Here is a 13225-nt window from a genome sequence, read left to right on the forward strand (position 1 = left end):
TTTTATATATAAAACTTCAAAGAACTTCCAAAATTGTTTAATGACCAAATTATCTCTGTGAAATTGAACAGAACATTTAATACAAAGAATCATTCACACTCTCACCCTGATTCTACACTGTAAACAGAATATACAATTTGGGTAGTTTGTCTGCTTGGAGGGAACTACAAACTGGCTACAAAAAGAATGGCTTTCACAATATACAATACACACATAAGTGACTTGGATTAAAATTTGACAAGAGACATTATTTCTTCCTTCTTTCAAGATTATGCTGGAATGCATTTTGTTTGGCCAATCAGGGGGTACTAACAAATTGTCAACTTCCAATATACATGTCTAAAACCCCTCCCAATAATTTCTTTGTACAACGCTCAAGCACCCTATATGGGCCGAACTTGCATTTTCTTTATTAAAAAAAAGCGTATTTCTTGCATGAATGAAAGTTAATGATTGAATTTATTGTTATGAACTATACATCTACACATCTCTCTCACACGAGCTTAAATAATACAATTAGGCATTTCATACAACTTCTACCGAATACCTACTCCTTATCAAATGATAACTGAATCAGAAGTTAAAAGACTGTACAAGATATTCAAGAGAAAAAAAAAATAGAAAGAAATAGAATTTGCTGCTCCAAAGATTGTTACCACGACAAATTTTAAAATGAATTAAAAATCTGAAAGGCAGAAATGCAAGTATTTCTAAGGGACTTTTCCACCTATCAAGCCGCCAGTTGACCTGTTCGGACAATGGACGCATTGCATCTTTTCATACTTAATATCTAAGGTGCAATGAAAGTTTGTCAACACGGATTAAAGATGAAGAATCATATTGCATTGATTTTGTTTTGATTCCAGTCTAGCTGGAGTTTCCGGCTTTGGCATTTACAGGGTTACGATTCAATCTGTTCATTCTAGTCCTATTCGACGCCCTGAGATGGCTGCTGGCTACGATGGGAGGAAGCCGCCGAAGAACGAGCAACAGGAAAGACCGGCAGATACAGGAGGTAACAACTACGCGATGGATGGTGGTGGTCTGGTGCAGCAGTAGAAAAAAGAGGTGGCCTAGGATGCTAAAGTTAACCAGGCCTTATGTTGCCTTCTGTGATCCCTTCTTTCCAATCAAACTCTTGTGGATATGAGGAATGACACCTGGTGACAAAGAAAATCAATAAGTAAATGCCTTTATCATTGTAACCAAATTATACTCATGCTTATTTGCTATCTACACTCATAAAAGCACACTACCATAATAGGGGTTGGTTAATATATGAAAGTTCTTATCTCATCCAAGTTTTATGAATCAGATCCATAAACATTCAAAGTTATCATGGTAATTCAACAAATACCCCCAACTTGGCCAAAGTTCATTGACCCGAGTCATGTGACTTGAAACTCGGGCAGGATATTCATTACTATTTGATTACCCTTTATGGCGAAGATTCATGAACTAGGTCCAAATAATTTCTAAGTTATGATGATTTCAAAATATTAACCTTAGGTTAATATTTAAATATTTAGCCTACTCTCCAAACATGGTCCAAGTTCACTGACCCTTAATGACCATTGACCTTGGTCATGTGACCTGAATCTCGGGCAGGATGTTCAATTATACCTATTTAACCGTATGTCCAAGTTTCATGAACTAGGTCTCTAAGTTGAACAACCTGTTAAGATTTGAGTTGATGCCTACAGTCTCACTCTGATATGCAGGTGAGACCAAAACCATTTTGCAATTTTGTCAAAATTCCTCTCGCGTCTCTTGAAAAAGAGACTCGATATTCCACATCTTTATATCCATGAAATCATTAGAAAGTATTATTCCTAGTAGGAAACTAGCAAGGAAATACAGATTCCCTTTTTTTCTTTAATCTGTAAGAAAATATGTCTGGAAATTTAAGTTCATGTTTTTAGACTACTAACAAGTCTAATATCAATGTGTACATGAATGCAGCCATATTTTGGTTGGCTTTTCTAGTAAATATTGATGTAAGTAGTCTACTCTAACACAAACTGAAATTTCCGGTATCATTCAGTCAAAAAATAAGGGGATATTTCCTACTTTTCTCTGCACTTTCCAAAATACTTTCAGGTTTGTATGGCATAGAGTACCGAAGTGATGTCACAAAAAGCCTTTTTGGGGGGATTTCGGCATTTTCGATACCATAATTTGGTAGTGCATGATGAAATAAAACCCACTACCAAAATTTGGTGAGAATCGATACATGGGGGTTGTGATATGACATCATGAATACACAATTAGCCCCATTGAAGTCAATGTATTTTTGGCAATGGAGCTAATGATGTATTCATGAGGTCATATCTTGGGGCCCCATGGACCAACTCTCACCAATTTGGGTTGTTTTTTTTCTTCTTAATCTGGTATCCAAAACGCTGAAACGCACAAAGTGAAAATTGATGACGTCACACTTCGGTACTCTTATGGGATTTCCAGATCAAAGGAGAAAATTCAGTCACTTTGGGGGAAGGTCCTCCTCCTTTGAACTGGGAATTTAAGTGCTATATTAATGGGACTTTGAGAAACACTCCCCTCACCCCGACCGTATTATGTGTACAGAGGCTTTTACATCCATTTCAAGAAGCAACAAAATCATCTTGTACTTACCACCACCAGCGATGGTTGCCTTGATAAGTGAATCCAATTCTTCGTCTCCTCTGATGGCGAGCTGCAAGTGACGGGGTGTGATACGCTTTACCTTCAGATCTTTACTAGCGTTACCTGCCAATTCAAGAACCTGGGAGGATAAAAAAAGAAAACAAAAATGCATCATCAGATAAAATATTAAAAATTAGCCGTCTCTAAAGATACCATGTCATTTCTTCTTTCAAATAGAGCATTATAACATAGGAGATTATGTCAAATAGAAAACCAATTCAACTGACCATCCAGAGAAAATTCTATATGGCCATGCACTTTTGAGTTTGGCCCATTTCCATTACAACTCAAATTTTCTTCCAAATTTGCACTGTTTCATACAATTGCATTTCTTTCTGTTTGAAATCCTGTACCAATAAGTATATGTATTCTGAAAGGAAGTTGTCTGAGGAGTTCAAAAATGCAATCAGAAAAGACATAGTGTAATGTCAGAAAAAGTAGGTCAAAATATGTGGAAAACTAAAAAAGTAATAAATCTTAAAATCAGAAAAAATTTAACACCCTATACAGGGACTCAGTTTTATAATTATGAGGGGAGCAATAAATAGCTCTCCTAGATCTTTTAAGGAGAGCGGTAGAGGAGCACTGCAAAAAGCTCTTCTTCAACATACAAGGGGAGCTTTTTGTCCAATTAACAAAACAGATGGAGGAAATGTATGTACTATAAAGTTACAATCAACAACCAAAGGAAGTATTTGTAATTGTTTTACAATGTTTTGTAATTAGATTGTGTGTTATCAAAACCTGTTTGAGTTAGGTTTGACTTTGGCTTAAAGTTGAGTAACTAACAATTTTTTTTTCAGGGGCTCCATTTTAAAATTTTTTGGCAAATTTCGGGGGCTCTTTTTAAATGCTACTTTTTTGTATTTTGAGGAATACCTGTTCACTTATTAATGAATTATTACTTTTTGTTCAATATTGTATGATTTTTAAAGTTATTTTTCATGCTTAGAATCTTGGATGTGGGTGTGTGTGGGTGAGTGCGTGTGTGTGTGACTGTGAGTTGGACTTGGATATACCTGTTCACTTATTAATAAATTATTACTTTTTGTTCAATATTGTATGATTTTTAAAGTTATTTTTCATGCTTAGAATCTTGGATGTGGGTGGATGTGGGTGTGTGTGTGTGTGACTTGGATATACCTGTTCACTTGTTAATGAATTATTAATTTTTGTTCAATATTGTATGATTTTTAAAGTTATTTTTCATGCTTAGAATCTTGGATGTGGGTGTGTGTGGGTGAGTGCGTGTGTGTGTGACTGTGAGTTGGACTTGGATATAAATGAATTCAATATCTAATTTCTACTCCATCTATTCCAGTACAATACCTTGTACTCAGCCATGTACATGTAATAAAGGCCCACATCCCCTAACTTTTCCTGAAGTTCTTTGAAAACGCAGATCTCCATGAAAATTTCATTTCTCTATTGGGGAGTCTAAATTCGGTGAGAATGTATTCATTAAGAACTTAAATATACATGACAATGAAGAAATCATCAAACTTTATTGGCAGTTTTGAATAATATTCATGAAATGTAAACTCTGTCTGAAACAGAAAATCACCATCATTGAGGCCTTTACTGAGTGAATTGTCCCCCAGAGCTCTGGCAGAGACAGAGCTCTAACTGGCTAGCTAGTAAAAGCGCCAATGCGTGAGCCTGCTGCCAGCCTTGTAAAATAGATGGAGCTTTGTTTGATGATTTATTGTCTGATATAATAGCTCATCCCCTAGAAAAGAAAATAAATGATTTTTTAGTCATAATTAATAAATAAGGTAACTTATTTTGGAAGTTAATAGGCCTAAGCCGTTTTGAAAAGCAAAGCCGAATGACAACTCACCAATGCTAGGTTACAAGTCTCAGGGATTTATTTCCTGTGTAATTCGAATTATTTAATCACAGAATCGTGATATCTGTAGGGGAAATATGTGCATTCGAAATTGCACATGGTGGTAGTCATAATGGTCCCCTATACATGCAACTGTTTCCCGACCGTTGCATTGATTTTTTTTTTCCGTAGTTGGTACCATGTGTATGGAAATACGTGGTACAGAAAAAATAACGCAACGTCGGCATTTGAAACTGCGCTACTCGCGCTATTTTTAAGGATTATTCATGACTTTGAGTGTTGGTTTTTGGATTATTTTTAAATGGTAAGCGGAGCTCGAGCATATTGAGTTGTTATTCACTCGGCAATAAGCATGATTTTGGGTGATTTCGAGGGCGACTTTAGGCATTTCCGCGCAGGTCAACGATCGCGAGGCGCGCTATTAATCGCGCTACCAAAAATGGATTAAGGCGCGCATGTAGCGCGCGATCGCTCTCGCGCGCCTTAAAATCGAATCCCTGCCTATACGAAAAATAACATGCATATTTCAACTCTTTAGACGATTGAGACCTTTCTAATGATATATAACTTGTTAGGGATAACTCTTTCCAACATAATTTCGCGTGATCATCTTTTAAGACAAAATTTCACATCAGAGTTTTTCTGGTAAATATGTAACAATGCTTGATTTACCCCAAAGTTTAGTTGCATAAATACACTTGCAAACACTAACCAGTATAGGGTCATTCCATCTGGATTCACCCAGTGGTTGCACCCACCCAGAATTTGTTGTAAATTGGTTAACATAAAATTCACCATGGCCCACGACCAAAACAAAAAAAATTTAGTCAAATCGGTCCGTCGGTTCTCGCGCTACGGCCCGCCCTTTTCTCCTTGTTTTGACAAAAATGGGCATGACCATCAATTTTCAATGGCCATTGCGTCGTAACGTGTTGACCAATTTTCACGAAACTGGTACCAATCAAAAGGAAATTCAGAGAGGGATCCAAAACATGCATCATGTAATGTATTGAAGCGATTTATAAGGTTGTGACCCTTGACCTTTACTTTGACCTTGAATTTGACCCCCGGACAAAATTTTTTTAAACTTGATTTTCGTATATGTTAATTATTTGTATGATATTGACAAAATGTGTTAAAACCAATGATGATATTTTATTTCTTCACCTTTAAAAACTCTTCCAAAGATACCATGAAATTTCACTCTAGTCCCACATGATATTCATGTTAGTAAAATGTTCACCAGTTACATGATTTCTTCCAATCTAAGTCACAGTATGCAAACACATGAAAAGAAATTAAGCTCATCAGTTGACAAATGAAACTTTAAACATTTACCGTAAGTAACGGTGTATTAACCGCACCTTTTTTTCGGCGGGATAGAAGCAAAAGTCGGGGGTGCGGTTTATACACGGTGACGGGTCTGAGCCAGCCCGCCGTAACCCCTCCCGTACATGTACGGTGTCTGCCAGTTCACAACACATCGAGTGGCCGGGCGTAGCCGCCCAGGCAATGTCGTTTAGAGGTGTATGAGCCGCGGGTAATGGGAAGCGATTATTGCAATATTAATTAAATGTTGTCCATAACAACACACCCACCTTCATGACACTAATTTGACTTTATTCTCGATTCAAAGTAGTGAAGTTCCCTGGCTAATTTAAAAGAGACGCCAAGCAAACTCGGTAATATTTTGTCACCGCTGAGCGAGTTGAGTAAGCTTAGAGATTTCGTTGTAATGTGGTCATAGTGCGACTTAAGCTGGCGCTATTCAAAGTCCCGTTTCGCGCCAGCTTCTTTTTTCCTTCCTGTTTGCTTTTCATAAGATATCATGTATACCACGCACGAGAGAGACGGCATGAAGCCGTAAAAAACAACTGGAAAAAATGTCAATTTCTTTGTTTCTTGAAACTTCCTGTAATCCCGTATCCAAAATTCATGCTAAGACATCAAATTTCTGAAAGTGATTGTGAGGTTTTGATGCAAGAAATGTGAATGTTTCTTCCTCCTACGCTGGGAAAGACACAGATCATAATTTGATAAGATGTACTGGCATGACTGGTACTGTATCGTAGTTTGCAATGTAATGGCAGTGCTCTGTGTGTGTGTACACTGTGACTGTGAGGTGAGTGAGTGTGTAAGTTGCCAATATTTTCGGGACTGTCTTTCTTTCTAACATTTGTAGATGAATTGTTCAAGAGCAGGACATTTGCGCATACCGGTAATCTCTTTGGATACTTTGAAATCTTAAAAACCTAGATTTTGTTTCTTCGTACCTCAAATATGCATGTAAATGTGAGAAGAATTTTTTTTTTAGTCCAAAGTTGGAGGTGCGGTTAATACACGGGTGCGGTTAATACACTGTTACTTACGGTATGCTCATGAATAGGAGGTATCTGTTTAGGCATTTTGAGGTTCAGCAATATATATCATATAGGGAGCCTTAAATATGCATATACTCAACAATTTGATGATAAAAGTAAACACTTTACTAACAAGATATACAGGGCGCGACAAACCCGCTTGCCCGGGATAAGTGAAAATGACGTGCGGGCAAGCACGTCTCAAAGTCAATTGCCCGATCGGGCAAGTGGTTGTTGCGTCTTTTTTTCTGTACTGTACCTCGTTTTTCCATAAATCATCCAAAATCCACACTCAAAATCATAAAATCAGCCTTATAAAATAGGTAGTAGCGCAGTTTCAAATTCCGAAATTGCGTTATTTTTTCTGTACCACGTATATGGACTAGACCATTTGAGATGAGACAAAACAGGGAATTAATCAAAGCCAAAGACTTACATAGATCTAGATCAAATTTAGCAATCTAAACCCTTTTGAGATTTGCTGTCTATCCTCACTAGGTTGAATACTAGTGCCTTTCAGTGCAAAAGGCCATCGCCGCATAATTAATCCTACGCGCATACAGTTGACAGATTGATAAAGAAAATATTGACAACAGATTATCCTGAAAACAACAAAGGTATGAAATTAAAATAAATTCCCAATTTCTAAATATTTTCGGGAATATGTCAAAATATTTGAATTCTGACGGGTTGAATACTAGTGCCGATACGGTATATGATATATATTGCTGAACATCAAAATGCCTAAACAGATACCCATTCATGAGCATAAATGTTTAACATTTCATTTGTGAACTGATGAACTTAATTTCTTTTCATGTGTTTGCATACTGTGACTTAAGATTGGAAGAAATCATGTAACTGGTGAACACTTTACTAACATATATCAGTATGTGGGACTAGAGTGAAATTTCATGCTATCTTTGGAAGTTTTAAAAGGTGAAGAAATAAAATATCATCATTGGTTTTAACACATTTTGTCAATATCATACAAATAATTAACATACACCAAAATCAAGTTAAAAAATTATTTGTCCGGGGGTCAAACTCAAGGTCATGGGTCATTACCTTATATATCACTACAAGACATTATTTGATGCATGTTTTGGATTCCTCTCTGAATTTCTTATTAAATGGTACCAGTTTCGTGAAAATTGGTCAACACGTTACGACACAATGGCCATTGAAAGTTGAAGATCACGGCCATTTTTGTCAAAACAAGAACAGGGCGGGCCGTAGCGCGAGAACCGATTTGACTAATTTTTTTGTTTTGTACGTCGGCCATGGTGAATTTTATGTGTACCAAATTACAACGAATTCTGAGACGGTCCGGTGCAACCACTGGGTGAATCCAGATGGAATGACCCTGCTGCCCGATGTAGAAAGGGTTCTAAAGCTACGCACTTGACTTATCATGCAAAAAATAGCATTTCCTGTGCCCCAATTTCTAACTTATGTTCACACATGATAATACAGTAATTATAATATGAAATTGAAGGGAATAGTATAGCAGGGATCTAACTCTAAAATTCCAAACAGCTGTGGTTTTTCTCTTCATTTAGAGATTTACTGCAGCCTCTAAAAAAAAAAATTGAATAGGAATCGTTCATCACTCTGCAGTCACAATTCCACATAGGGTCTAGTCATAGAGTGCACATTTGCCATAACTGCATGCGCGATGAGTGGTGCGTAGCTGCATAACACAGGACCCCTCTCCCCAAAAACATAACTAAAACAAGAAAAGATGTCAGTTCAGTTCGAGTAGGCCTAACCATGTCCATGGCATATGCATTTATTTGGTAACAGAGTCAAAACAAAGTGAAGAAAAAGGTTTGAAAAGAAAAATAGATTAAGTCAATGTCATCATAGCCTGATCATGCTGATCAAGCCAGGAAGTTCCCATTTTAAAATGGTTCATGCAAGAATAAATAAAAGAAACTAATGCCACTAGGCCTATAATTTGCATCCCCCCCAAAAAAAAGAGAAAGCCTCAAAAATACCAAGGCAAAAAATAAACTAAAATTCAAGTCAAATAAAAGATCACTGTTTGAAATAAATTTTCACCACAAAGATCACGTTAATTCAGTTGTATGATCTGAATTCAAGAAAAAAAATTAATAACTTGAAGTTCCCAACTCAATTATATTTCCAAAGCAAAAGTAAAAAAAAAAGTGAGTCACTTCCAATCAAAAGCGCGCACACACAAGCGCGGGAAATGCCGGCTTCTCATATTTTTGAGTCACAAAAACATGACCCCAGTTTATACAGTAAGACACAATATTTGAAACCCAAACTAATGCACATGTTAGATTACCTGTGGAACATTTCTAAAATCCGACAATCATGAAAATATTTCAAAATAAAGAGGAAGAAACCACTCCTTACTTCAGCTGTGAGGTATTCCAAGATAGCGGCAGAGTATACAGCGGCTGTGGCACCGACGCGTCCATGACTCGTCGTCCTGTTCTTCAAATGTCTGTGAATACGACCGACTGGAAACTGCAATCAAGAGCAGAAAATAAATTGCAATCTAGAAATGTAACTAATTAAGAATATATACTTCTCCACTATTACATATAAACAATACATTTAAATAACAATAAATGCTACAGCTATTACCAAACCAACGAACGGAAACTCACCTGAAGACCTGCCCTGGCCGATCGAGAGACGGCCTTCGCCTTTGCCTTTCCAGAATCTTTACCAGCTTTACCTCCAGCCTATAAAAAATGAAATTACAGATAACCATCAGTTTGACGTTTACAAAAAGATGATATATGCATTATTCTAGAGTTCATTATTCCAAATAAATAAAAAATACGAGAGGATCGAAGCATATTGGTGTTAAACATCAGGGATTTCGGAAAATATCAGTACTCACCATTTTGATTTTCTTCGCTGTACGTAGATTGGATGCCAAAAATACACTGAAGGTACGCTGCGCGCCAACGCTACAACGGCTGTCATTTGACAATTGCAAGATCACGTGCTAAAAATCATCCAATCGTATCAATCAAATTATGCCAAATGAATATTCGGTACTTTCCGGAATTTATTCGGGGGGTCTTCGGGGCAAGCTGAAATACAGGTGTATTTTGATGAACTTCTGACATGAGAAAAAACCTGAATATCGAGACCTAATACCATAATATATAAAGGAATAATATAATAGTGTATCTTTGAAAAGAGCATGTTTGCAGAGGCATACTGAATGACCTTTCTCCCTTTTTTTTGCAAGAATCAACAAGTTCTTGAAGAAACGTTTATGATGATAGCCGTATACTCCGGGATGAAAATATTTAGTTATATGTATGAAAAAAAATAATCAAATCTGATAAAAAATGACGAAGTTATTAAATTCTATATTGTTTCATAACAGCATGAACAATGTACGCCTCATGACTATGATGCAATATTGGCTGCAATGATGTCAGGTCCTCATTAGTTGGGGCGGCATCCCCCCCCCCGTTTTCCCCCTTTTCTTACATAATATTCTGTGAAACCATGATTATTTCATATTTTATACATATATCTCCCTTGTACAAAAAGTTGCTGCAATCGGCAGATATTGTCATACACATTCAATTGTCCAACGAAAAGAATAAGCCGTGTGGATATATGACATCATCAGTTTGCTCATTGCATCATGAATATTTACATAGAACTGTTTCACCGTAATATTATAATGCGAAAAAAATGTCCTAAGTTTGCTATTCTTTGTCCGATTTGAAGGAATTTTTAATGTTTTTTTTTTTGGGGGGGTTGATTTTACTTTTGAATAACGGGCAGAAAATGCAAAAGAAGAAATTGGAGGAAAATAAAAGAATACATCGTTATTCTGGAGTACCCGGTGGAAGAGCCGTGGTGTCGTGGTTCTGACTCTCGTCTTGTAAACATAGGATCGTGTGTTCGAATCCCACCGCGGTCTAGCGACCTTTGGCAAGACGTTAATCCACACTTTGCCATTCTCGACCTAGATGCTTAATGGGTATACCCAGTAGGATGCGAAAGATATTGTTTGAATTTGCCAGCGCCATAATGATGAATGCAGGGAATGCTCCCCAGGGAGTGGAAATTATGCACTTTTTGTGCGGGGTTGAAATGAATCCAATGACCGGGGTAATAATATGCTGTAAAGCGCTTTGGGTCATTCTGGGAAAAGGGCTATATAAAAATTGGCTATTATCATTATTAAGTATATATATATATATATATTTTTTTTATACTTTTTTTAGTTGTCAAAGTGCGAATGAGCAAGAATTTGCGTTTTGTGCAGGAAAAAAATCTAAATCGAACCTCCTTGCATTAGTCTGTTTAAGTAAAACCATAATTGAGAAACTAATTATTAGAGCTGCAGTCAAGGAGGAGGTGGGGGTATGTTTCATTTTCCTTCAAATTAAATACACAATTTCAAAAAGAACAAGCGATCGAAAACTGTTGCAGAAGTGAATTTTATGAGTTTCAAAACATACATTATGTAGATATACATCATCTTCAATCAGCATTTGTACCATAATCGGATAATGCACTGGGCTTATATGTCTTGCACGTAAGTCTTATTCCCCTTTGAGGCAAATTAAATGGGGGATTTAAAAGGCGTTTGTTATTGTTCGCGTGAAAGGGTGCAATAATCAATAACAACTATAGTTTGTCAAGGCCCTCCCTCTAATTCGAATCTTCCCGCCAAAATAAATGCCAAAAGAAAGGAGTGGGCATACAAAAGACGAGCTAGTACAATAGGGGTGTTATTCATATCCGTTGAACTTGAACTTAAAGGGGAAAATCACGGAAAAACCATGCTGAGCGGCAACAACAAAATAAGCTGATTAAATTGCGCGCCGCGGATTGCGCGGGAAAGAGAAGTTAGCGAGACTGGGCTAGATAGATATGTATACATGTAGATATATAAATACAAATAAATATGACAAAGATAGAAAACAAAATTGATAAACACTGCATTACATGACCTATATGTTTTGTTTTGTAGTATATATATTTTTTGTTTCTCTGTCATTTTCTTCATATTTTCTTTCCTTCTTAGAAAACACAACCACTTGTACCATCGCCCGTGATAATTTTGTTGGAGAATCTAGCATTAGTTTGATCATGATATGAGGTTTTTCGAATTGCGATGAGGAATGACCAGAATAATTTGTTCAAACATCGAATATATTGAAAGAAACATTATTATTGTAACCCTATTAAAAAGGTCACATGTAAATAAAGTTTGTTTGTAATTAAAATTGTAATTTCGAAAAATCATGGATCCGCTCCTTATGGGCCAGCCCTAATCTGCTGACACAGACTCAAACTAAATTTAATTAAACATTGTCAATAAAGACGAGATTCCAAACTCTCTGAGGACATAATTTTGACACAAACAGAGGTACCCACAGAACATAGTCTCACTATTTTCAGACTCTGCATTATGCACTAAGCAAATTACGAAAACAAAAGGTCTGTGCCCGCAGACTAGGCCTGCCCACCCATTAAATACCATGCATTGTCTTTTTACAAAAAAATATATCACCACAAAATTAAATAACGTCTAGACGTGTAGCATTATTTTATTCATAGGAATGTTTGGGAGGGGTGGGGCAGAAATACTTTGTGTGTGTTTGTGAGAGTGGGTGTTTGGTATGTTAATTTGATATATGTTTCTTGATGGTACAAGCAGGGTGTAATGAGTGTACACATAAAGTTAAAGGAAACCAAAACCCAAGAAGAGAAGTAATCTTTATTTTAATTTTCAGATTCTGAGCACAACATATGTCATGGGAAAATATAATCCACACCATATATGTCAAGGTCAGGAGATAATGTGTAATATGTATAATAAAGGGGGAAATCTGAAAATATGTGTACAAAACAAATGGAGAGTTGTCCACAAAATCAGCCATTTTGAAGCACGTTTGCCAATTTGAGGATCCACATAGTAAGTACAACAAGACTTTTTATCATCCATAACTTGCTTATTTCATAACCGATTTTGATGAAACTTTTTTAAATTGTTCCTCTCATTTTACTCTTTCCAATAAGATTACTTCTCTTCTTGGGTTTGGTTTCCTTTAAACACTTTATATAAATATGTTTGATAAAATGACCCTATCAGATATTGTTTAAATTCTAAACAAAATGTTAATATTCAACTTCAAATATTTATTGTTTAAAAGTTGAAGTGTTGTTAACAGGTACACCATAGGAAATGGTATTTCTCCCGACATAAATGGTTTTACTCATAAGAATATATCCACCTTCAATCATGTGATTCTTTACTTTTCCCCTGGCATAGGGTCCTTTATTTTCAATCAGAGCCGGGTATATCCATAAA

At 36.4% G+C, this 13225-nt stretch overlaps 1 protein-coding gene across 1 annotated transcript; it reads right to left on the bottom strand.

Moving 5' to 3' along the window:
- Positions 1–9908, bottom strand: LOC121431800 (histone H2A.V). Its single transcript, XM_041629506.1, has 5 exons — positions 9776–9908; positions 9537–9614; positions 9280–9393; positions 2635–2764; positions 1–1160 (listed from the first exon to the last, which is right to left on the bottom strand). The coding sequence occupies exons 1-5, from the start codon at positions 9776–9778 to the stop codon at positions 1099–1101; spliced, it is 387 nt and encodes a 128-aa protein (XP_041485440.1). The 5' UTR covers positions 9779–9908; the 3' UTR covers positions 1–1098.
- Positions 9909–13225: the final 3317 nt, after the last annotated feature.

This window comes from Lytechinus variegatus, chromosome 18, assembly GCF_018143015.1.
Source record: "Lytechinus variegatus isolate NC3 chromosome 18, Lvar_3.0, whole genome shotgun sequence".
Taxonomy (NCBI): Eukaryota; Metazoa; Echinodermata; class Echinoidea; order Temnopleuroida; family Toxopneustidae; genus Lytechinus; species Lytechinus variegatus.